This window comes from Phascolarctos cinereus, unplaced genomic scaffold, assembly GCF_003287225.1.
Source record: "Phascolarctos cinereus isolate Bilbo 61053 unplaced genomic scaffold, phaCin_HiC Scaffold_4;HRSCAF=312, whole genome shotgun sequence".
In the NCBI taxonomy this organism is placed as follows: domain Eukaryota; kingdom Metazoa; phylum Chordata; class Mammalia; order Diprotodontia; family Phascolarctidae; genus Phascolarctos; species Phascolarctos cinereus.
Window position 1 is genome coordinate 82645295 of NW_027555847.1, and position 26741 is coordinate 82672035.

Sequence of the window (26741 nt, forward strand, 5' to 3'; positions counted from 1 at the left end):
AAACATTTAAAGAACTATTAGTTCCAGTGCTATATAAGCTATCTGGAAAAATAAGCAAAAAAGGAATCCTACCAAATTCCTTTTCTGACACAAATGTGGTGCTGATACTAAACCAGGAAGAGCTAAAATAGAGAAAGAAAACTACAGACCAATTTCCCTAATAAATATAGCTGCAAAAATTTTAAATAAAATACTAGCAAGGAGGTTACATCGATATATCACAAAGATCATGCACTGTGACCACGAGGGATTTATACTAGGAATGCAGGGCTAATTTAGCATTAAGAAAACTATTAGCATAATTGACCATATCAATAAGAAAACAAACAAAAATTACATGATTATGTCAATAGATACAGAAAAGGCTCTTGATAAAATACAACACTCCTTCCTACTAAAAATTCTAAAAAGCATAGAAATAATGGAGCTTTCCTTAAAATGAAAAGTAGTATTTATGAAAAGTAGTATTTATTTAAAACTAACAGCAAGTATTATTTATAACAGGGATATGCTAAAAGCCTTCCCAATAAGATCAGGGGCAAAGAAAGGATGCCCATCATCACTATTATTATTGAATACTGTACTAGAAATACAAGCTATAGCAACAAGAGGAGAAAAAGAAATTGAAATAATTAAAATAGGCAATAAGGAAACAAAATTATCACTCTTTGTAGATGATATGATGGTATTCTTGGAGAATATCAGAGAATACCAACTAAAAAACTAGTTGAAGCAATTAACAACTTTAGCAGAGTCACAGGATACAAAATAAACCCATATAAATCATCAGCATTTCCATATATCACCAACAAAGTCCAGAAGCAAGAGATAGAAAGAGAAATTCCATTTAAAATAACTGTAGATAATACAAAATATTTGGGAATCTACTTGCCCAGACAAACAGAGAAACTATACCAACACAATTACAAAACACTTTTCACACCAAAAAAGTCAGATCTAACCAATTGGAAAAATACTAATTACTCATGGGTAGGCTGAGACAGTATAATAAAAATGACAATTCGACCTAAATTAATTTACTTATTCAGTGACATACCAAACTACCAAAAAGTATTTTATGGAAATAACATAATTCATCTAGAAGAACAAAAGGTCAAGAATATCAAGGGAATTAATGGGGGGAAAAATATGAAGGAAGGTGGCCTTGTAGTACCAAACCTCAAACTGTACTGCAAGTGGTAATCATCAAAACAATCTGGTACTGGCTAAGAAATAGAGTAGTGGATTAGTTGAAAAGATTAGGTACACAATACATTAGGAAAAGACCATCATAATCTTGTGTTTGATAAACACAAGGTGCCAAACTTTTGGGACAAGAACTGCTAAGAAAACTGGAAAGCAGCTTGTCAGAAACTAGGTATAGACCAGGACAGCTAGGTGATGCAATTGATAGAGTGCTGAGCCTGGAGTCAGGAAGACTCATCTCCCTGAGTTCAAATCTGGCCTCAGACACTTACTTGCTATGTGATCCTAAGCAAGTCACTCCACCCTGTTTGCTTCATTCCCTCATCTATAAAATGAGCTAGAGAAGGAAATGTCAAACCACTCCAGTATCTTTGCCAAGAAAATCCCAAATGGGTTTATGAAGAGTCAGACATGATTGAAAAACAACTGAACAATAACAGCTATAGATGAACACCTCAAACCATATACCAAGATACAGTCAAAATGAGTACATGATTTAGATATAAAGGGCAATGCTATAAGCAAATTAGGGGAGTGTGGAATAGTTTACCTGTCAATTCTATAGATAAGGGAGGAATTTATTACCAAACAAGAGATAGAGAGTATTATAGGATGTAAAATGGATAATTTTGATTATAATTAAATTAAAAAGGTTTTGCATAATACAGCCAAGATTAGAAAGAAAGCAGAAAACTGGGGGAAAATTTTTATAGTGTGTCTCTCATAAAGGCCTCATTTCACAAATATATAGAGAACTGAGTCAAATTTATAAGAATACGAGTCATTTCCCAATTGATAAATGGTCAAAGCATATGAACAGGCAATTTACATAAGAAGAAAATAATTTGTCTATAGTCATATGAAAAAATATTTAAATCATTATTGATTAGAGAAATACAAATTAAAACATCTCTGAGGTACCACTTTACCTCTATCAGAAATTACAAATCCTGGAGGGGATGTGGAAAAATAGGTACATTCATGCATTGTTGTTGGAGTTGTGAACTAATATAGCCACTCTGGAAAACAATTTGGAACTATGCTCAAAGGGCTATAAAATTATGCATGCCCTCTGACTCAGCAATACCACTACTAGATCTGTATCCCAAAGAGATCATAAAAAAGGGAAAAGGACTTACATGTACAAAAATATTTATAGCCGCTCTTTTTGCGGTGGCAAAGAATTGGAAAATGAGAGGGTGGCCATCAACTAGAAAATGGTTGAGCAAGTTGTGGTATATGATTGAGACAGAATACTATTGTGCAAAATGACAGGAAGGATGGGTTCAGAAAAACCTGGGAAGACTTACATGAACTGATGCAAAGTGAAATGAGCAGAACCAGGAGAACATTATATACAATAACAGCAATAGTGTACAATGATTAGCTGTGAATGACTTAGTTATACTCAGTAATATAATGATCCAAGAGAATTCCAAAAGATTTACAATGAAAAATGCTATCTACCTCCAGAGAAAGAACTGATGGAATCTAAATACAGATTAAAGCATACTTTTAAAACTTTATTTTTCTTATGGTTTTTTTTTTGGCCTGTGTTTTCTTTTGCAATATGGCTAATGTGGAAATATGTTTTGCATGACTGCACATATATAAGCTGTATCAGACTGCTTACCTTCTCAAGGAGGGGGAGGGGAGGGAGGGAGAGAATTTAGGACTCAAAGTTTTTTAAAAGAATGTTTAAAATTGTTATGTATAATTGAGAAAAAATAAAATATAAAAATTTTAAAATGAGCATATATGGCTCCGTTTTTCTACTTCTGAGACTTAAGGAGGTTATTGGCAGGATTTTTTTTTTAAAGACTTAATGAAGAAGTCCTCAGGGTTGAAAATATAAGCCTGTATTTTTGAATCACTCAACATACCTTTTTTCCAGAGAAGGATTTTTCAATAAACTGGGTCATGTCCCCAGAAAGAAAAGATGCTTGAGCATCCAACATGCTGATCTCTTGTGGTTCAAAGATGTCTGCTTCAATCTTCAAAGTTTAAGAAAAAGCATTATAGCATGACTCCCCACCCTATCCACCTCTATCCCAAACATAACAGTACCCAGGAAAACATGGAAGTACACTCTAAAACAAGTTAAAAGAATGGCAGAGGTATCAGCTCTCTTTGCCCTAACATGTTCAAAGAAACGGTTCACTTAGCACCATACACAGGGGTGGTAGAAAGTCCACTGGATTGGAAAGTGGGGGGACCTGTGCTATAGGCTCACCTCTGCCACTGTCTCTCTGAATGATTCTTAGAGGTAGATCTGAAGGACAAGTCACTCATCCTCTCTAGGCCTCTCTACTCTATACGATGAAGATGTTGACCCAGGAGATCTCTAAGATTCCTTCAAGCTGTAATGTTTTGCAATTCTAAGATTCTGGGATAGACAGGGCAGAGATTCTCCTGAACCTAATCATACCTTTCAAAATCAACTGATACTCCACTAGTATCATCAAAAAGTAGTTGCTGAAGACCTGAAGAGGGCATTAGTCCCAGCTCCTGGATCTCATTATCATGATCAGAGATGGGCTTACAAAGGATAACTCCTATTGTTGGTACATGAATAACAAGGACCATTCCATGGAGCATGCTCAGAATTGCCCTTCCTGTTCTGCTTGACCATAGGCACATTCTGCAGACTGCTTCCAGTCATGTGTGACTCACCACTGAAGAATTTGTGCTTTGAGGTGATGGAACAAAGTCCCCTTGCTGACTGGTAAGTAGGAAGAACTGATGATATTTAAGAGAGGATGACCCCAGCCTCAAATCTTTCTTCTCTTCCAACTGTCAGAACTGTTTCATGCTGCTTTACATGAAGAGTGGGAAAGGGGGAGTTTGCCCTATCCTCCATCCTGAGTTTATGCGATGCTGAGGAAAGCCTAAGCTTGGGTTTGGGGCTACCTCTTTTGTGTTTTTTCTTTATTATTGTCATCTTGAGTGAACAAGCATCCTGAAATGGATGTGCCCAGGCTTAAATTCAACCTTATGAATCCCAGAGGTCAGGAAGAACTGTGTCCAGTTAGATCAGAGATGACTGCCCCTGCTTCAGGACTCTTGGAAAGGATGACCTCCAACAAGAGAACTGGACCAAGCCTGGCTTATTTAACTAGAAGACATAGATCAGCAATTGTTTGCACAGTGCAGAGCTGAGGCGAGATCTAAAACGCCTAATCAGAAGCCCTGCAAACTGCTTTATGTTCAGATGTGGTTTAAGTATCGTTTTCCTAAGAAAGTATAATAGCAGTTATAAGTTACTGAATCCTTTTTAAGTTGTTCTGTCAACGCACACTGTGAATCGTTTGTGTATGTTAGCCCTTCTTTTGTGTGTAGGAATTACATGCCTGATTTATATTATAAATTGGGAACCTTTCCACTTCCCTTTGAGGAAACTAGATAAGAGCCAAACCCTAAGTCAACCTTCCCCAAGGTTCTGGAGGTAGGAAGGTAACAAGCCGAGGAGTGTGAGGAAGGGAGTCTAACACCTCTCGTTAGAGGCTACTCTTCTCCCAGGATTGAAACTGGTCCAGACCACATGGGTTTGGAGCAAAGTTTAGGAAGGAGTGGGTGCATTGCTCCAGTCCCTTAGGCCCAGCAGTAGGTTGTTTTTTAGTGTTAGATATGAAACTTTCTTTAAGTGATTTAACTTTCTAATCTTTTTCTCCTTGTCACAGTTTAACTGTGCTGAACATCAAAAGCAATTGGTTCTCAGGCACTAAACTCCACCCTACCCTGAGGATCCTTTGAGCCACAAAATAACCAGAGCAAGACCTTGCTTGCCTTTCTACCACACCAAGGACCATGGAGCCCACCATCAAAAAGCCAATCCCCATTGCTCATCCTACAGGGGGAAAGTTCCTGAGGAGTCCCTCTTGAGCAACTAATAGGATCTGAGACTGGTAGATCCCTCAGAGGTGTCCAATCCAAGGCCACCCCTCCCCCCATTTTACATATGAAGAAACTGAGACCTAGGGAGGTTTAATGACTCACCCAAAGTCATAAAACTAGTTAGCAAGTAGCAAGGACTAGATTCAAACCCAAGTCCTCTGACTCTAAACTTAACCAACAGTCTTTCCTTTATACCACAATGCCTCAGAGATATCCTTTATAACTATATCTGTCTTTATATGAAGGACCTCCATTGAGGATGCAGTAAGATTTTGACAATATCAGAGTTGGAAGGGTCCTTAGGGAATATCTATTCCAGTCCATTCATCTTAGAAATATGAAAACTGGGGTTTAGAGAGGATAAGGGACTTGCCCAAAGCTGCAGAATGAGGAGGTGACAAAGCTAATACTAGTACCCTGGTCCCTACTTGCCTATTTAGGAATCCTTCTTCCAAACTACCCTGTAAGAGGTACAACAAGAGACAGGCCATGGGTCCAGGGAGCATTTCTGGTCCACTTTCTCGATGCTGAGAGTCAATCCCAAGGGGATTTACCTCAAACTGTTTGACCAGATGCCTTGGTTTAACTTTAATGACAATTTCATATTTCCCCAAGTGTCGCTTCAATAGCTCCTCATATGTCAACTCAAAGCTGACTTTGCTGCCAGCACCGATGTTGACTGCAATGTTGAATTTTTCCATTTTCCTCCCAGAGGCCCTAGGGAAAAGAAGAAGAAAACTAATCTCTATACTTTCACGACTCTGAAAGCATCACCTTTAAACTCACATTGCCTTTCACTCAGAGGCCTTGCTTTGTGAATCCAATATGATTAGGTCAATTTTTTTCTCCTAGCCAAGCTCTGATATTCTCAGTCCTTGTAGATTCCTGTTCTTTGCAGGAACTAAATGAGTAAAGCAAATTTCCATGCTCAGGGTTCTGGGGGAGCTCCTTGATCTCACTGGTATACACATGGATTTCTGCAGCCCAGCTATATCGCCCCCAAACATACACGAGTACACACACACACACACACACACACACACACACACACACACACACACAAACACACTCACCTGATACAGGAAGTCAGGGCGAGAGCTTACCTTACCAGACCTGCAGTCTCTCCTCGAACAACAGCTTTCCGGTATTGTTTCCAGGCAATCACCTTGTCTTTGATATTTCCTGGATAGGGGACTCCATCCACTGTACTGTTAAGAAGGAAAAGGCACACTAGTGAAATGCATGTTCCTGAATAGATTCCTGCAGACAGCTTCCCAGAAGAACTCTCCTCATCCTGATCAGAGCGTATGCAGCCTCCCATGGCCTGAACATATCCTGATCTTGAGAATGTTAAGAGTTTCTCACAGTAGACTTTAAGCAAAAAGTCACTCTAGTCCACAAATCAGGTTTGAAGGGTAGGGGGGGGACATGGTCAAATTCTCCCTTACTTTCTGTTATTAATATTCAGGTATGTCCGACACTTCATGACCCTGTGGACCGTACTGTCCATGGAGTTTTCCTGGCAAGGATACTACGGTGGTTTGCCATTTCCTTCTCCAGTGGATTAAGGCAAACAGAGGTTAAGTGACTTGCCCAGCATTACACAGCTAGTAAGTGTCTAAGGTCAGATTTGAATTAAAGTCTTCCTACAGTTTACTTTCGGCAGTGAGATTAAAATAGTTTTCATATGACTTTTAGTAACTAGCAAGCAATTTGATCATGTGAAGGCCAAGGCCAGAGCTAAGCCAGGAAACTTGGCCCCTTTTTCCTTCTTCCTCAAATACTAGTTCTATAATGAATAGTTTTCTTTTTGTCAGAGGACCCCAAGAGCAGAGCCCTTCCCTGCCTATTCTTGTCCCATAGAGCCCCATAATTTCATCATCACTTTGGGGAAGATTTTGGACAAAGTTCCCTGATTCTTTTCCTAAAGATAGTACTATCTAGAGAAAAGAAAACTTAAAAAAAAAAAAAAAAAAGGATGGAGTAAATCAAATTATTATCTTTGGCTTTAGGAACTGCAGACTTAGGTACTAGGTATATGGGTCCCCTGAGATTCTTAAAACGTAGGGATGGTCCCTATTTAGATACCAAGTAGATTTATTTGCACATTCTGATTCACAGAACAAGTTAGGGAAGGGATTACCCACAGGAGGAAATTGCTAATGTAGGCTGTCTTGGGGATCTCAACGTCGAAGATAATTTCTTTGGCGGTGCTGCCATGGTTGATGGCTTGGCTGGTGATCACATAATTAGCGAATCGGGAGGTGACTCTGCAGTTAACTTTCATTCTCTGAATTTCTATTCCATTGACAATCTATAGATGAAAAATGATTATGCTTTGGTATTGAGGTCTCGGAGTGATTGACAAAATTCCTTTCTCAGCTTCCTTTTTATATAGTTCCATGGGTGATAATACCCTTTGTTCTGATTGAAAAAGACCCAAGATCTTCAAAATCACCGGGTGGTTCAGACTTTTAAAGATAATCATCATTGAAGGGGGAGACTAAATCAGAAGCCAAACCCTTGCCAACCAATTATTTAGCACCCAGGAAGGAGCCCCAAACTCTCATCTGCGTGAGAGGAGTGGCGGGATTAAACATTTCAGAATTTGCATGCTATTAGTGAAGCCTGGGGGAAAAACCCGCAATAGCCTACCACCATTCTCCCAAGAATGAGAAGTTTACTTACTGTGCCCTGAGTCTGTCTCTTCTGCAAAATAAAAGCAAGTTCAAGGACTAGGGAAGAGAGCTAAACCAGTAACAATAATCTGATTATAAAACGTGACAATAGAACCTCTTGGTCATTTTTTGTCCCTTTTTATCTCCTCCTTGGAGTCCTACCTAGAAAATTCATATTTGTAGAAAGGAAGGGTAAAAAGGACAATTTCCTGAGAAACTGTGACAGATTATTGGGGGAAGGGGGAGGATTTCAGGGAAATTAAGCAGTTGTAGTCAGTGCACTTAACAACTTGCAATGAGCGTGTCCTTTTATTCCTCCCCTGGAAAGATTCAACACGAGCATCTGGGCTATTTCAGATTGGCTCATATCCCCAACACCAGCAGAATAAGGCTACGCATCAGGGAGACCCATTGTTTTGGTCACCATGGATTTGTCCCCCTTTTTTATTCCCAAGTGCATCCCATCCACTCCCCTCCACATAATGGGAGGAGTGGCTAATTCATACCATACGGTTACATACCCCAATGCTCCTAGGCTGGCCTATTAAGCCTGATGCTATGAGACCGGGGAGGGATAACAGGCAGAGGCAAAACAGCATGTGACGCTCCATATTGTAAGTCAGCCTCAGTTTGAGGGACTCACATTGATGCTGTACTCTTCCCAAAGTGCTGATCGATACAGTGATGTGGAAACACAGATTAAACATTAGACAGACAAAGGCAAATATTCCAAACTTTAAAAAATCAGAATTCAACAGTTACATATCTTTTTTCCCTTCTGGAGAGGTTGCCCAAACTCCGACCTCTATTAACCTCCAGTAAAATCAGAACATATACTTTTTGTAAAACCGCTGTCAATGACAAGGTTTTTTACTGAGACCGTCTCTTGAGATTCCATGAGACCTGGTTCATTCTCATGCATGTAGTGAGTTCTCAATAAGTGGTGATGGCTTAATAAAAAATTTTTAAAAACTTTTAAAATTCTTTAAAAGTCAACTTTTTAACACAGATGCTACACCAATCCTACTTCCACCACTAAGTCAAACATTTCCACAAATCTTCGTCACTTCAGATTGGCATTGATATTGAATTTACTTCAACATGTATTTATTACAGTGATATTGACTTACTTCAACATGTATTTATTACAGTGACCTTTCATGTGTGACGTGCTGTCCACAGGGCAGCAAAATCAATTTTGGGCTGGGAGTAGAAGAAGGGAACAGTCTACTATGTGCTAGGTACTATGTTAAGCATTTTATAAATAGAGCTCATTTGATCCAGGCTGATCCCTTTGGCTCCCTTCATAATGCCACCTGTATTTGTTAGAACGATAGCCGTACCATTGTTTCTGCAGAATTTTCTCTTTGAATAATACAAAGACCCTTATTCTCTTTATTACATACAGAGCTAGTCCCTCTTCAGGATATGGTGGACACACAGGTCAGATCTCCATAGTTCACTTGGACTCTAACTTCTGATAAGACTAAAGAGAGAAAGACACTGTTTCTTTCTCTGTTTGGTTAGTCTGTACTTTGTAACCCTGGGGGCAGATTCTGGGAAAGGATGAATTGTCAATAGACCTAGAGGGAGGTCAACTAACCTTCAAGCCTCAAATATCTTTTCTGATAAGGTAACTGAAGCTAGGTCTGCAGTAAACTTTCAAGTTCAACTTTTGTTGAAAAGATCACTGTCAAAGATAAGGGAAAGGTTATCATTAACATGGCCCACATTTATATAGTATGCTAAAGTTGATAACTTTTCTTCAGAATAACATTATGAAATAGACACTTCAAATATCATTGTCCTCATTTTACAGATGGAGTAATTGAGGCTCAGAGGAATTAATTTTGCTTTTAGTATTTATCCTACCATTTAAAAAAATCTTTGAGTCCCATATTCTATACCTCCTTCCAGCCCCTGCTGTACCCACTGGGAAGGCAAACAATTTGATATCCATTATACATGTGAAATCATGCAAAATATATTTCCATATTAGCCATGTTGCCAAAATAAAAAGCAAGAAAAATAAAGTGAGAAAATTATACTTCAATTTGCACTCAGAGTGCATCAGTTCTCTCTCTCTATCTGGAGGTGGATAATAATTTTCATCATGAGTCCTTTAGAATTGTCTTGGATCATTGTATTGATCAGAGTAGCTAAGTCTTTCACAATTGATCATCATTACAACATTGCTGTTACAATGATCTCCTGGTTCTGCTCACTTCACATCAGTCCATATAGGCCTTCCCAGACTTTTCTGAAACCATCCCCCTTGTAATTCCTTGTAGAACAATAGTGTTCCATCACAATGATATACCACAACTTTTTCAGCCATTCCCCAATTAATGGACATCCTCTCAATTTCCAGTGCTTTGCCACCACAAAAAGAGCTGCTATAAGTATTTTAGGTCCTTTTCTTTGTTCTTCAATTTCTTTGGGATGTAGACCCAGTGTTTATATTGCTGGGTCAAAGGAAATGTACAGTTTTATAAACCCTTTAGGCATAGTTCCAAATGGTTATCCAGAGCAGTTAGACTAGATCACAACTCCAGGTTCATTAGTGTACCTATTTTCCTAAATCCCCTCTAGCATTTATCATTTCTGATAGATGTGAGGTGGTACCTCAGAGTTGTTTTAATTTGCATTTCTCTAATAAATAGTGATTTAGAGCATTTTTTCATATGACTATAAATAGTTTTTAATTCTTCTTCTGAAAACTGCCTGTTCATATTTCTTGTTCATGTATCAATTGGGGAATAGCTCTTATTTTTATAAAATTGACTCAGTTCCCTACGTACGTGAGAAATGAGGCCTTTATCTGGGAAACTTGCTATAAAAATGCTTAATATTGTTGTCTATGGCATCTTTTGGAAAAATGTCATTTCCCTGATTATCTCTTTTAATTAAATCTATTTTTGCTTTTGCTTTGTCTGAAATAATAGCTACCCCTGCCTTTTTTACTTCAAGTGAAGCATAATAGATTCTGCTCCAGTCCTCTGTGTGTGTGTGTGTGTGTGTGTGTGTGTCTATCTGAAGTGTGTCTCTTGTAAATGACTTATTAGTGGATTCTGATTTCTATTCCATTCTGTTATCCATTTCTTTTTTGCCGGTGAGTTCAGCCCATTCATATTCACAGTTATGATTATTAACTATATAGTTCCCTCAATCCTATTTTCTTCTGTTTGTCTTTCTCTCTCTTTTTTATCCTGTCACTTCTCAAAAGCTTGTTTTGCTTTTGACCACTGCCTCCCTTAATCTACTCTCCCTTTTATTGCCCTTTCCTTTTTTCTTATCCCCTTTCCCTTCTACTTCCCTGTTGGGTAAAATAAATTTCCATACCCAACTGAATGTGTATAAATATTCTTCCCTCTTTAACCAATTCTGATGAAAGAGAGGTTCAAGTATTGTGACCCCCCATTTTCCCCTCCACTGTAAAAGCTCTTCCTTGTGCGCCTCTTTTTTGTGAGAAATTTCCACCATTCATCCTTTCCCTTCTCTCTGCTCCCAGTGCATACCTCTTTCTCACTCCTTTATTTTTTTTAGATCATCCCAACATAATTGACTCATACCCATGCCTTCCGTCTAGATAGACTTCTTCTAACTGCCATAATAATGATAAAGTTCTTAGGAGCTACATGAATCATCTTTCCATATAGGAATGTAAATAGTTTAGCCTTATTAAGTCCCTCATGATTTCTCTTTCATATTTGCTTTTTTTTTTAATCTTTCTTTTGAGTCTTGCGTCTGAATGTCAAATTCTCTATTCAATTCTGGTCTTTTTATCAGGAATACTTGAAAGTCCTATATTTCATTAAATATCATTTTTCCCCTGGAAGGATTATACTCAGTTTTGCTGGGTAGGTTATTCTTAGTTGTAGCCCTAGCTCCTTTGCCCTGCAGAATATCATATTCTAAGCCCTCTGTTCCTTTAACATAGAAGCTGCTAAATCTTATGCAATCCTGATCTTGACCCCATAATATATGAATTGTTCCTTTTTGGTGGCTTACAATATTTTCTCCTTGACATGGGAGCTCTGGAACTTAAGGTGTTAACATTCTTGGGAATTTTCATTTTGTGATTTCTTTCAGGAGGTGATTGATGAATTTTTTCAATTTCTATTTTACCCTCTGCCCCTAAGATATCAAGGAAATTTTCCTTTATAATTTCTTGAAAGACGGTGTCTAGATTTTTTAAAAAATTATGGTTTTCAAATAGTCTAATAATTCTTAAAATTATTTCTCCTTGATCTATTTTCCAGATCAGCTGTTTTTCTAATGAGATATTTCACATTTTCTTCTATTTTTTTCATTCTTTTGACTTTGTTTTATTGTTTCTTTATATCTCATGGAGTCATTAGCTTCTACTTGGTCAACTATAACTTTTAAAGAATTATTTTCTTCAGTGAGCTTTTGTAGCCCTTTTTTCCATTTGGCCTATTTTGCTCTTTAAAGAGTTCTTTTTTTTAGTGAATTTTTGTGCTTCTTTTACCATTAGACAAATTCTATTTTTTAAGGTGTTATTTTATTCAGTATTTTTTGTGCCTCTTTTTCCAAGCTGTTAATGTTCTTTTCATATTTTTCTTGTGTTACTCTCATTTATTTACCCAAATTTTCCTCTACCACTCTTATCTGGGTTTTTTTAACTTGTCCAGGAATTCTTGTTGAGTTTGTATTCAATTAGCATTTGTCTTTGAGGCTTTGCTTATAGCCACTTTCATATTGTTGTCTTCTTCTGAATTTGTTTCTTGGTCTTCCTTGCCACTGTAGTAGCTTCTTATGATCATGTTCCTTTTTTGTTATTGTTTGATCATTTTTTTAACCTATTTCTTGACTTTGAACTATATTAAAGTTGGTCTCTGCTCACCTGAGAGTGAGGAGGCACTTTCCCAAGCTTCAGGTTTTTTCATGCTGCTGTTTTCAAAGCTAGTTCTAGGGGTCTGCAAATTTTCATGTTTTCATGGTGGTGTGATCCAAGGAGAGGTGTGGTCACTGCTCTCATGGTCTGTGCTCTGGTCTTTACCTGGGAAGGTCCTCTCTTCCCCTGCAGCTGCAAGCACTAGCATTCTTCTCCACTCAAAGGAACTAACGACTTAACCCAGGACTCAATTCTAATTCTTCTGATTCCTGGACTAGTCAATGCTCTTTCTAACTTACCATTCTCCTCTATTGATAATATGTACCTGGTGTTTAAGAGTTTTTCCACATCCTTATGGACCAGACAGAGAGAGTTAAGCTGGATTATAGAATGATTAAATAGATTCATTGCTGCTTTGACTGCATTATCAATCCAATTGATAAATTGACTGATAGTCTAGTGTTCCACAGGGCTCTGTTCATGGCCCTATTCCATTTGATATTTTAATTGATAATTTTAATGAAAATATGCTAATAAAATTTGTGGGTGATAAAATGCTGGGAGGGTGGGCAAACATATCAGAATACAAAAATCAGAATCAGGATGAAATCTAATAGTTGCATGATTTTGAATAAGTCATTTGACCTTCTTGAGACACAATTTTCTCAATTGTACAAGAGGCTTTGACTAGAATCACTAGATGATGTCTAAGATCCTTTCTAATTCTATTATTTTAAGATGCTGATGTAACTCCTAATGTAGAATCCCCTACTTTGGGCTTAAAAGGACTGGGTTTGATAATGGGAGTTATGCCCAAACAGTCACTCTTTCTTTTACTTATTATTACTCCCACCCAATCTTTACTCTGGAAAATCACTGAATATAGCTCATGTCTTCATTGCAGGTATGGGTAAAAATCTCTTAAAGATCCCATACAACTACTCATGGTAACAAATAGAATCAGGTAAGGTACAAGATAACCACAGAAAGAGTAGAAAATTCAAAAGACTCACAAAAACAAATACAGAAGACACATAAAGGAACTCGTAAGAGCACACAAAAATCAACACAATTCTCTTCCCTCTCCAGTGAGTCCTACTTTTCCATGATTGTCCTAAATTTCTCAGACTCAGTGCTACCTTGTGGTTCTAACTCCCCTCAGAAGGGAACTAAATCTGGAGTTGGCAGTGAGCAACCTCCAAAATTTTAGGGAAACTTTCTTTCTCATAGGGCCCAACGTAGTCCTTCTTATATTTGTAGTACCATACTGTGATTTAGGCTCTCCCCAAATGGATAACATACTTTGGACTTGATAGATTAAAAAGCAACTCATTTTTTCATTTGTTCTACATTGTCAGAGTAACTCATTGTAATAGCAGAGTACAAAGTCCAAGCCCTTCCATACTTTGGCTTTTGGTCCACTGTTGCTACTTCATGAAGCACTGGATTCCACACATACAGTCTTCATTTCTTCCTAAGAGGCAAATGGCTCAGATAGAAGGCTAGATTCTAGGACTCTAAAAACTTGGTGTACCATTGAGATAATTGATTCCTAAATTTGGAGCTTCCTTTTTCTTGTTAGAAGGCTAATTTCTAGGGCTGCCTGTCTAAGAAATCTCTGGCCTCACCCCAACTAGAAGGTTAGAGTTAAAGAACAACATTATCCAGACATTCCCAATTGGACTTCATAGATGAGTGCACTTCTGCCTTAGTCATGTGGCTTTCCAAAGTTAGCATTAATAGTCCTGCCATTCAGAGAGGGGAACCCTACCCCATCAACTTCTGTTCTCTCAGGATCTCTCCTGAAAGGTGGAAAAGGAAAAATTTTTGGGGAAAAAAAGCTTATCAAGTCCTCTTTATAGGTGAGGTCAAAGGGTGCCTCTCAACAGAATCCATTCTCCTAAGTTTGAGCCAAGCAATTCATCCCAGGGGCAGCCCCTATCAGAGAAATACAACCTCCAGAGATACCAAGGAGTAGCTCCAAACCCAACAATTTATGTTTGGGGCAGCCTTGGTTACTAACCCACTACCAGGAGATATCATTTGCCTTCTTAACAAGGTGCCATTGGACATATCCTAATCATCCATAGGGAGACACTTTCAAAAGCCCCACTAAAAGTTTCACTACATAGTAAGGTCATCAAGTTGACTTAAAAAACTCCTCTATTACAATAATGAAAATCCTACATTTAGGTTTTTTTAAAAAATCAACTGAACAAGTTCAGAAGACCTAGATTAATGGCAGCTCATATGAAAAAGACTTGGGATTTTTTATTTTACTACTAGTTCAATTTGAGCTAACAGTTACTAAAAAAAAAAAATTAAAGTTTTTTGGGCTGTTAATAGATGTTAATAGATTTATAGTGGCTGAAACCAAGGAGGCAATAATCCCAACCTGAGAGACTAGGGGACTCAAAAAAAGGTATTTCAAAGCAGAAGAAAAATGATGAGCTAAGACGAATAGGTGAAAGCATAGAATATGTTCAGGAAAGAGTGAGTAGGTCCAATTTGGCCAGAAAGTAGGATAGATGTAAGGGAGCAACAGAAAATGACACTGAAGATAATGGGTTGTGGCTAAATCATATAGAGCCTTTATTTTAAGATTTTTTTAAAGTGTCTTTGATTCCTTTGTCCATCTACTCAGGTAATGGGGAGCAAATGAAGAAGGTTTCTGAGATATCATAATCCGAGCAGTGCATTAGGAAAATTACTCTAGAAGGATGGTTTGGAAGGGGAGAGACTAGCAATAGCGAAGCCACTTAGAAGGGCATTACAATGGTCCAGGCAAGAAAACAAGAACCTGGGCAACAGGTATGGAAAGGAGTAGACAGAGAGAGATTTTATATATACATACATATACAGATAGATAGATAGATAGATAGATAGATAGATAGATAGATAGATAGATAGAGAGATATGCAATTAAGGGAAAAGATCCTAATAAAACATTAAACTATTTATATCTCTCCTAAATTTCTCCTAATCTTGGTTAATGTACATATTGATACTTTTACTCAATTGTCATAGTACTATATTTAATCTATCTCAAGCCCTACTTTTTTCAACATGGTCCATATAATTTGAATTTTTAATAGCTCTATATTATTCCACGTCAATGTATCATCCTTTGCTTTGGAATCATTGCCATTTAAGTTTTCCTATTATAAATAGAGCTTCTAAGAACATCTTTGGTACAAATTACTTTTCTTTTAGCATATTTCTTTGGGTTATATTCCCAATAGGTGATCAAAGATTCCTCCTTTCCCTAAAAAAATCTTTTAGCAAGAACAGTTCTATAGCCCTTGCTAAATGTTGCCAACTTGTGACACCAACCACGAATAAATGAACCTGTATACCCACTAGCTTGATAACACTGAGTTTTGCTAATATGTGAGTAATGGTACTTCAAGGGTGGTTTAAATTGCATTTCTTCTATTACCAATAAGGTTGTGCATTTTTCATGTAATTTCTGTTACCTTCTCTAGCTCAGGGTGTCATATAGAGGATATGTTTTATAAATGTTTGTTGAGTGACTATGTAGCCCAAAGGTTTCTCCTTTCAACAATGGCACTTGCTCTGCTTGGACAGAGAGAAAAAGACAGGTATGTAAAGGGCAACAGTAGTACCGTACCACCTATCTTCAGCAGCAGGGCTGGTACAGTCACTCAGGGTGCAAAACCTGCACAAGCCACTAGATGGCCTGCTAAGACTTGAACTACTAGTTTGAGTGTGTCAGTGTGCTAGGGCTGATATGGCTTGCTTGAATTTAGTCCCAACTCCCAAGTATTGCATTGAGTTCCTTGCGAGCTCTGCATCTCCAATATTTAGCACAGTACTTAGTATTAGTACAGTGCCTGGTACATAATAGCTGCTTAATAAATGTTTATTGATCTATAATAAGCACTTGATAAATGTTTTTGATTGATAAAATGATTAATGCCTTACCCAGATTCTTTTTCTAGGGTATAAAAATTTCCAATGTGATTCATCAAAATAGCTTGTAATGACCAGGCATGGGGGCACACAATTCCTGCTGCTGGAGAGTCAGAAGCTGGTAGATCACTTGAGTTTAGGAGTTCTGAGCTGCAGCAGGATGAATGCCAATCAGATGACCACACAGTCTGTCACCAATATGGTGAGGCCTCCCAGGAGCCAGGATTCAGGGGACAAAGGAGAGAGAGAGAGAGAGAGAGAGAGAGAGAGAGAGAGAGAGAGAGAGAGAGAGAGAGAGAGAGAGAGAGAGAGAGAGAGAGTAGTTTGGCTGGCCAAACTAGGTGTCCTACATGTGCTGAATGGAGTTTTAAAAAAAATTTTGTATATAAAAATGTCTGTTGAAACTTAATGCTGTGGAATTATAATGATCAAGTTTGGCCCTAAAGAAGAGATATGGGAAGATAGCTCTCTTTCTTAAAGTGGGAGACTATGAGTGTAAAACACTGTATACAATATCAGACTTTTTGATTATTGGTTAGTTTTGCTGAGATTTTCCACTCTCATTTTTATTCTTCATTATGAGAGATGGTCGGGGCGGAGGAGGGGAGAAGAAGGATACACTGGGAAATGTAGGTAGTGTCAAAATAATTGATTCAAATTTATTTTAAGATTTTTAAAAGTGTCTTTGATTCTTTTGTCCTTCTACTCAGTTTTTGTTGTTGTTGTTTTTGTTTTTTGCAAGACAGTAAAAATTTCAAGATGATTCTAAGGAGAGCAACCATTTTTTGTGAGACACAGGGCCACTGACAGAGAATTCTGCGTTTAGCTTAGTTTCTAAAACTAGTAATAAGGGATTAATTACATTTCAGGGAGTAGTCCTGTGATCCTGAATTCACTCTCCCATTTATCTCCTATGAGGAAGAGAAATAGGCATTTGAAGCAAGTTAAAATGGCTTTGAGTAAATCCAAGCACCCCTGGATACATGAATGCTAAAAGTTAGCACTGGGTCAATGAGCAAGCAATTATCTTTATAGTGCCTACCTTCAAAAGTAATATGGGATGACTTTTCAACAAACCTTACAGCTAATAGGAGCTGGAGATGGACAGATAATTATGACATAAGAGTGAGGTAAGTAAAGACAGGAGTTCAGGTAATGAGAAATCTGAAGAAGGAAAGATTGCTTTCAATTTTCATTCATGGAAAGACATAGAATCTGAGCTGGACCCAGAAAACAAAGATTTCGGGTAGACAGTGTGAGCAAAGACACACAGAAGAGGGCATAATGGAGGACTGAGGGTAGTCTACTTTGGCTGGATTTTAGGCTGTAAAATACATGAAGAGTATGAACTAAGACTGGAAAAGTATATTGCAGAGGGTTCGTTAAGGCTATGTCACAATGGCAACCAAACAGTTGTAGATCTGAGCAATCAAAAACAAAAAACAACTTAATTCAATGAAGAAATGTTGGGACTGGTCTTAAAGGGATGTCTGCTTCAGATAAGGATTAGACTGCTGAAATCCCTCCTGATTCTGAGAATCTAGAATTCTAATGTTGGTCAATTTAGACCAAATGGTGGCTTCAATGGCTCTCATAGAGGATTCAGTATCAAAATGTTATAGATGTAGAGGAAAATATCATAGGGTCATGGACAGAGCTGGAAAAGTCCTTACATATCAACCAATCCAACCCCTTCATTTTACAAATGAGGTAACTGAGGTCTCATGTGGTTAAAAATAAATAGCAGAAGCAGTATTTGAACTCAGATCCTCTGCGTGCAATGCCAGTGTTAACAAGCAAAGTCAAAGGATAAGATCTTTGTTGGGGGAGGGAAAGGAAAGATTCAGAGAGCTTAGTCAAAGATCAGAACTGAAAGAAAGGGGACTAGTTCAGAAGGTGGACTCAGATTGACTGCACAAACTTTTCCAGGGAGATGAAAAGTATGGAGATGCAGAGTGTCTCAGTCCTAGAGACAGCAGCCACAGAGAGGCAGCAGTATATTAGCAAAGCACTAGCATAAAATAGTTTCTGGAGGGGGGTTAATGTTGCTCCAGGAGAGGCCCATCTCTTGGTCTGCGAAATGGCAGCAACTGAAGGCAGTGGTGGAAGGGTGAGAGGTCCTGGACCCACTCCCAAGGAGAGAGATGGCAGGGTTCTTGGATCAAGATGAATTCTACCACCAAGAGGATCTAGCAAGAGACAAAGCCATAAGGTAGAACAGCAACCTGGCCCTTTCCCCTCTAACTTCTCCTCACAGGGACAGTCTCTGAGTTTGAGCAATCCCTGACACTAGTTTTACTGCACTGCCATACTTCTGTATCCACCCTGCTACCTTCCCTTGCTTGCCTCTTCTGTACATAACTTTTTGTTAAAAAAAAAAAATCTAAATCATGCAGCGAGTTCCCTTTTATTTCCACACAGTCTCTTCAGACAACTCCCCCTTTTTCCTCCTCCTCAGAACTGTTTCTCTTTGTGCTTTCAGCATTTCATCCTTGACAGTTCTCCTGTGCCTCCTGGACTGAAATCAGTCATGTAGAGTTTTAACCTTTGGGATTATTTTCAAGCATTCATTTAACCAGACACTGCAGCGGCCTCTGGAGATACAAAGACAAAAGTAAAATAGTCCCTGCCCTCAAGTGGCTTGTAGTCTAATGGGATTCGGGAGAGGATGTGTATGTTACACACATATATGTAGGTATGTTTAAACAAAACATACATAAAACAAACACAAAATGACCTAACAAGGGAAAGGCACTAGTGGTTGGGAGGCAGAAGTGGAAGAGAGGGAAAAGGACACTTTAGTAGGTGCCAGGCTAAGCACTAGTGATATGAGGAAAGGCAAAAAGACAGTGTCTGCCCTCAAGAAGCTTACAGTCTAAAGGAGCCAACATGAGGACAACTATGGACTAACAAACTATGGCCAGCATAAAATGGAGATGATCCACGGTATTAAGGTACTTTGGGAAAGGCTTCCTGTAGAAGGTAGGTGATGGAGATGAGAGGGAATCCATGGGGAATGGGCCCCCCGCAGGGTCTGGAGACTTAGCTGCTCCCCTGCCCCGCCCCCATTGTCCCCTCCGTCTCGGTTAGAATCAGGTTCTTCCCGGGGGAGAGGAGCGGTGCCCGGCAACACTAGAGCCAACGAGCCCAGGAGACGCTCTGGCCACCGGTGGGAAAGAACGGCCGAGTGTTCTCGATGGCTGGTCCTCCGGGGCATGCGCAGTGGCGGGGTAGGGATCGCTATGGCAGCGGCGTCGGCCGCGGGCCTCCAGTTAGGCCTAGCCGCCTCCGCCGCCCTGTGAATGAGCTTCTAGGCTTCCCGCTGCTCCTGCCGGGGAATGAGCAGCGCCTCGGCCCCAGCCGCCGCCGCCGCCGCCGCCGCCCGCGGAGACCATGCCCCTGGCTGCCTACTGCTTCCTGCGGGCCGTGGGCAAGGGCACCTACGGGGAGGTGACGCTTGTCCGGCACCGGCAGGACGGCAAGCAGGTGACCCGCGTGGGGTGGGGGGAGCCAGGTGGGGAGGAGGAAGGGGAGGGGGAAAGGATGGAAGGGGGAGGGGGAGGGGAAACGGAGAGGAGGTGGGGGGGAGCGAAGAAGGTAGAAAGAGGAGGCAGGAGGGGAAGGGGAGGGGAGCAGGGTCCTGGTCCTTCTCCTGGGGACAGACCCCTTGGGGGTGTTAGTGTTTCCTCCCCGTTCCTCAAATTATCACGCATGTGTATCCCCATTTAATGTAGAGTGAAAGAGTGCAGGGAATGTTTTGCCTCTGTTTTGTTTGGGTTTTTTGTGCGCCCAGTTTCTTGCACGTAATAGGCCTTATTAAATGCATGTTGGCTTGGATTGGACTAGGAGCAGGGAGCCCCGGAGAAGCTGGGCCAGGAATGAAGGATTTGCAAAGATGAGCATAAGGGGCTGGGCTGGGGGTATTGCGCCTAGTAGAGTCATTGTAAGGGGCCAGGGGTTAGGGGCTCAAGAGTGGTAGACTTGGAGTCAGGAAACCTGAATTCCCAATCTGGCCTCTGACACTTACTAGTTGTGTGACCCTGGGCAAGTCACTTATCTCAACCTCATTTACTTTATCTGTAATAGCACTTACCTTCTGTTGTTGTTGTGAGTATCACATGAGATGATAGATGTAAAGTGCTTTACAAACCTTAAAGTGCTGTTACCAGTTATTATCTTTATTAGTATTAGTCTTCTGGAATGTGTGAGGGGTAGGAGGAAGGGAATCCAGAATGAAAATCAACAGAAGGGTCAAAGATGACAGCAGGGGTGAAGGATGTGGAATGGGGGCTCTGGCTGGGGACAGTTGGGTAGAGGATGGTAATGAAGGAAAGGACAGAAGCCAAGTTGGGAGAATTGGTGGAGATTCCAAAAAAAAAAAAAGAATGCATTACAGGAGTACAGAAAGAAGTTCAGAAAAAAGTACAAACAAGCAGGACAGTTTTGAAAGTGATGGGTTGTATTTATTATGTACTTTTTAAAAAAAATCAAGAGAAATGAAAATTTCATACTTTTATATATTTTATGTATCTTGCATTCTTGCATTGAAAATACTCATTTTTGGTGATAAGTTCAAAATAAACAGTATTTTTAAATGGATTAGATGAAGAAGGGCTTTTAAAACTGTAATTGAGAGGGCAGAGCCAAGATGATGAAGAAAAAGCATCAACTTGCCTGAACTCTACCTAGAATCTGAACACCTTTAAATAATGCCATAGAACAATTCCTGGAGCAACCGAGCCCACAAAAGTTCAGGGTGAAATAATTTTTCAGCCAAAGACAACTTAAAGGTCAGCAGGAAAGGTCTATTGCACTTAGGTGAGAATGGAGCACAGTCTAGTGCGCGTCATGCCAGCACAGCCCTAGCCCCAGTAAACCGGGAAGTAGGCCTTGGAAGCCATTGAATCAGCAGCAGCAGCAGCTGCTTCCTGAGCTCTCAGTGGACAGATGGTAAGGGGGTTGAACAACTGGTCAGAAGGAGATTACAGGGGTCTCTTTGCTGGCACTGGGGGCAAGACTCTGTTGCTTTGCCCATACTCGGATCTGAGTTGCAGTCCAGGGTGAGGAGGAGCACTAGCATTGAGCTTGTGGCAGCAGTGAAATGGACACCCTCCTCACAGTTCCAGGACAGAAAAGAGTGCTCTGCAGTATCTCACAAACCAGAGCACAGGCCAGGAGAGTAGTAAACACCTCTCCTTAGATCATACCACCTTGGAGGAACTGAAAACTTGCAGTTCCCTAGAAGTATCTCTGAAAACAGCTGCACAAAACCCACAAAGCTTGGGACAGTGTGCCCTCCACCCTGGAAGCAGAGCCCAACTTTTAACAAAGAGTTAAAAGTTAAGAAATAGGCTGGGAAAATGAACAAACCACAGAAAAAAAATTCTGACCATAGAAAGTTACTATGGTGACAAGGAAGATCAAAACACGCACTCAGAAGAAGACAACAAAATCAAAGCTCCTCCATCTAAAGCCTCCAAGAAAAAAATGAATTAGTCTCCCAAGCAATGGAAGAGCTCAAAAAGGATTTTGAAAATCAAGTAAGAGAGGTAGAGGAAAAATTGGGAAGAGAAATGAGAGCGATGCAAAAAAATTATGAAAAATGAGGCAACTTGGTAAAGGAGACACAAAAAAAATACTGAAGAAAATAATATTTTAAAAAACAGACTAGGCCAAATGGCAAAAAAAGTCCAAAAAACCAATGAGGAGAAGAATGTCTTAAAAAGTAGAACTGGCCAAATGGAAAAGGAAGTACAAAAGCTCACTAAAGAAAATAATTCCTTATGTATATATATGTATAGCCTATATCAGATTGTGCACCATTGTGGGAAGGGAGGTGGGGAGGGAGAGGGAGAAAAATTTAAAACTCAACAGCTTATGGAAGTGATTGTTGATAAATCAAAGTAAATTAATTTAAAAAAGAAAAGAATTCCTTAAAAATTAGAATGGAGCAAATGGAAGCTAATGACTTTATGAGAAATCAAGAAACAATAAAACAAAACCAAAAAAATGAAAAAATTGAAGACATTATGAAATATCTCGTTGGCAAAATAGCTGACTTGGAAAATAGATCCAGGAGAGATAATTTTAAAATTATTAGACTACCTGAAAGCCATGATCAAAAAGAGACATCGTATTTCAAGAAATTATCAAGGAAAATTGCCCTGTTATTCTAGGACCAGAGGGTAAAATAGGAACTGAAAGAATCTAGCAATCACCTCTGACAGAGATCCCAGAATGAAAACTGCCCGGAATATTATAGCCAAATTCCAGAGTTCCTAGGTCAAGGAGAAAATATTGCAAGCAGCCAAAAAGAAGCAGTTCAAGTATCATGGAGTCACAGTCAGTATAACACAAAAGTAAGCAGCTTCTACATTGAAGGATCAGAGGGCTTGGAATATGATATTCCAGAGGGCAAAGGATCCTTCAGGAGGAAAAAAAAAGGATATTCAGTGAAATAGAGGACTTTCAAGCATTCTTGATCATAAGACCAGAGTTGAATAGAAAATTTGACTTTCAAATACAAGACTCAAGAGAAGCATGAAAAGGTGAACAGGAAAGGGAAATCATAAGGGACTTAATAAGGTTAAACTGTTTACAGTTCTACACAGGAAGGTGATGCTTGTAACTCATAAGAACTTTCTTATTATTAGGGCAGTTAGAAGGAGTATATCTAGACAGAGGGCACAGTTGTGAGTTGAATATGAAGGGATGGTTGATAGCTAAAAAATAAAATTAAGGGGTGAAAGTCCTCTGGGAGGACTGGGAGAAAGGGAAAAGGAGCGGTAGAGTGGGGTAAATTACCTCCCATAAAAGTGGCAAGAAGAAGCTTTTATAGTGGAAGGGAAGAGGGAGGAGGTAAAGAGGAATGGGTGAACCTTACTCTCATCAGAATTGACTCAAGGAGGGAATAACATACACACTCAGTTATGTAGAGAAATCTTGTCTTACCCTACAGGAAAATAGGAGGGGCAGGAGGAGGTGATAGAAGGGAGGGAAGGTTAGGGAAAGGGGTAGTCAGAAGCAAAACACTTTTGAAGAGGGACAGGGTGAAAGGAGAAAGAATAGAATAAATGGGGAGGGGAATAGGATGGAGAGGAAAACAGCAGTAAGTAACTGTGAAAAAATTTTTGAAGCAAGTTTCTCTGATAAAGGCCTCATTCCTCAAACATATAGAGAACTGAGTCAAAATTATAAAAATAAGAGCCATTTCCCAATTGATAAATGATCAAAAGATATGAATAGTTTTCAGTTGAAGTAATCAAAGCTATGTATAGCCATATGAAAAAATGTTCTAACTTTCTATTGATTGGAGAAATGCAAATTAAAACAATTCTTAGATACTACCTCAGACCTGTTAGATTGGCTAATAGGATAGAAAAGGAAAATGACAAATGTTGGAGGGGATGTGAGAAAAAATGAGACATTAATGCACTGTTGGTGGAGTTGTGAACTGATTCAACCATTCTGTAGAGCAATTTGGAACTATGCCCAAAGGGCTATAAAACCATGCATATCCTTTGACCTAGCAATACCACTACTAGGTCAGTATCCCAAAAGAGATAAAAAAACAAAAAAGGAAAAGGACCTATATGTACAAAAAATAATTTATAGCGGCTCTTTTCTGGTGGCAAAGAATTGGAAATTGAGTTTGACCATCAATTGGGGAATGGCTAAACAGATTGTGGTATGTAATTATAATGGAATACTCTTGTGATATAAAAATGATGAGCAGTATGCTCTCAGAAAAACTTGGAAAGACTTACATGAGCTGATGCAAAGTGGAATGTACTTTGTACAAAGTAATAGCAATATTGTAAGATGATCAGCTGTGAATAACAACTATTCTCAGCAACACAATGATCCAAGACAACTCTGAAGGACTTATGATAAAAAATGCTGTCCATCCCCAGAGAAAGAACTGATGGTGTCCAAATATAGATTGAAGTATATTCTTTTTACTTTCTTTATCTTTCTTGAGGGTTTTTTTGTCTGTGTTTTCTTTCACAACATGACTAATATGGAAATATGTTTTACATCACTACACATGTTTAATAACCTATATCGAATTGCTTGCCTCCTCAATGTGGGGAGGGGGAAGGAAGGGAGAGAATTTGGAACTCAAAGTTTTAAAAACAAATGTTAAAAATTGTTTTTACATGTAACTGGGGAAAAATAAAATATTAAATAAATTTAAAAAAATTTTTAAACTGTAATTGCTCTACAAATGTATGGTAATACCACTTGCTTCATATAAGATGATAAAGCATGACTGATTCATATGTAGTCATAAACAATTATTTGTCATTTTAGAAAACTAAAATGGAAAATATCCAGGGTTAGGGAATTCTGAGTTTTCTGATTTCACAGTTTTCCCTCCACTAACAGATCACAACCACCGCCGCAACTTGGTACATAGTTTCATGAGTCCTATGGGCAAAGTATAAACACTCTTGCTCTGGTGACTAAGCCTTCCTTGAGCTCAGCTTGCCACAGTGGCCAGTCCTTTCTTGAGCTCCTCTAAACTTAAACTGGTTCTCATATGGCAGACAGGAAGATGGTCACAAGGCTCAAACATCAAGCCTTTCCACCTCCAGCAGGATTTGCCAGAGCTTGTCTTCCAATGGCATTGCTTTCCAAAAACCCAGGATCATGATCTCCACACTATTGTAAGACATCTGAAGAGGACTTGGGTAGAAGTTCACTTTTCATGAAGGAGAATAACAGTATATGCATTGTAATGGAACTGGTGATAGGTCAAGTTGGAATCTTTTTTAGCAATTTCTTTTTGAAGCTCCACTGTTTTCTCACTGTCGTCATTATACAATACATATACATTTTCCCCACATGTGGCCCTCTAGGTCTTCAAGTACAGGGCTTTGACTGAATCCAAACTTCATAGTGGCCTCGAGGCCACAGGTTCCTCACCCCTGGGCTATGTGAATTAGTCTCCTTGTTGCACCGAGTAGTTTATTTTATTTTATTTGGCTTTTAGACAATTGGGGTTAAGTGACTTGCCCAGGGCCACACAGCTAGTAAGTGTCAAGTGTTTGGTCTGAGGCCACATTTGAACTCAGGTCCTCCTGACTTCAGGGCCGGTGCTTTATCCACTGCGCCACCTAGCTGCCCTGAGTAGTTTATTTTTACAATGAAATTGTTTTAGAAGCTAGGTTCTATAGGAATCTCTTTTAGCACCCTGCAATCACTTATGAGGATTAGAAATAGTACGTCCATGTGGGTTGGTTCATGTGTATGTACATGTATACATATGTGTAAACGTATGTTTTCTTTGCAGTATGTCATCAAAAAACTAAACCTCCGAAATGCCTCCAGCCGAGAGCGGAAAGCTGCCGAGCAAGAGGCCCAGCTTTTGTCTCAGCTGAAGCACCCCAATATTGTTACCTATCGAGAGTCTTGGGAAGGAGGAGATGGCCTGCTCTACATAGTTATGGGTTTCTGTGAAGGAGGGGATCTCTATCGAAAACTCAAAGAACAGAAGGGCAGACTTCTACCTGAGAGCCAGGTGGTGGAGTGGTTTGTTCAGATTGCTATGGCTCTGCAGGTATCAATCAATGTGGCGGCATCTCGTCTTCTGGGTCCTTCTTTATAACCTTAGAATTTCAAGTGGCTTTTTGTGGAAGCTTTCAGCTGGATTGCAGTTTTGTCAAGTATCCGTGGACGACTAGTTAAAGTTTTATATTGTAAACAAGGATATTTATAATCATGGCATAAACACTTGGCTTAGCCTTCAGTTAAAGTACAGCTTTTAAAATTCTTTTCTGAAAAAAAAAAAGCGCCTCCTGAGCCACAGATTATTAAACCCTCAGGGTACTTGACTTCAAAGGAAACACAGGGGAACTCCCTGATTCTTGCTTTGGGAGCTATCCTCCTAAATACAGCAACATGTGTGATGCTTCTGTTCAGCAGCATCAGCTAATAGGAACTCTGTCAAGAACCAGAAATTTAGTAAAAAATTCGTTGAAAGGAACACCTGTTGAATGCCTGCCTCATGCAGGCACACTGCCTTGTGTGCTAAAGGCTAGATATGATAAAGCCCATGACCTAAACCTCCTGCTCTTTATGAAAGCCCTCCCTCAGAACCTACTGATTCTTAATTTAGACACAATTCTAGTACACTTGGTTATCTGATTTCCCTCCATCCAGCATATTAG

General features: G+C 39.3%; 2 protein-coding genes across 8 annotated transcripts in view; one reads left to right on the forward strand and one right to left on the reverse strand.

The window, feature by feature from the left end:
* Positions 1–8432, reverse strand: part of ITIH1 (inter-alpha-trypsin inhibitor heavy chain 1) — a 44577-nt gene extending 36145 nt beyond the window's left edge. Inside the window, exons 1-6 of one of the 3 annotated variants that reach the window (XM_020971561.2) lie at positions 8300–8432; positions 7789–7809; positions 7248–7414; positions 6204–6308; positions 5655–5817; positions 3090–3200 (exon numbers count right to left, since the gene is read on the reverse strand). In XM_020971561.2, the coding sequence (XP_020827220.1) occupies positions 3090–3200; positions 5655–5817; positions 6204–6308; positions 7248–7414; positions 7789–7809; positions 8300–8389 (657 nt within the window). In that variant the 5' untranslated portion in view covers positions 8390–8432. Of the gene's footprint in view, positions 1–3089; positions 3201–5654; positions 5818–6203; positions 6309–7247; positions 7415–7788; positions 7827–8299 lie in introns of those variants that run through there. The other 2 variants (XM_020971562.2, XM_078152293.1) reach the window with 2 other exon arrangements.
* Positions 8433–19781: 11349 nt separating this feature from the next.
* Positions 19782–26741, forward strand: part of NEK4 (NIMA related kinase 4) — a 35741-nt gene continuing 28781 nt past the window's right edge. For 4 of the 5 annotated variants that reach the window (XR_013485863.1, XM_020971537.2, XM_020971540.2 and 1 more), the window contains exons 1-2: positions 19782–20055; positions 25865–26131. Coding sequence is in view for 4 of the 5 variants with exons in the window: in XM_020971537.2 (XP_020827196.1) it covers positions 19963–20055; positions 25865–26131 (360 nt within the window). In the remaining variant the exon portion in view is untranslated. The remainder of the gene's footprint in view (positions 20056–25864; positions 26132–26741) is intronic. The other variant, XM_020971541.2, reaches the window with a different exon arrangement.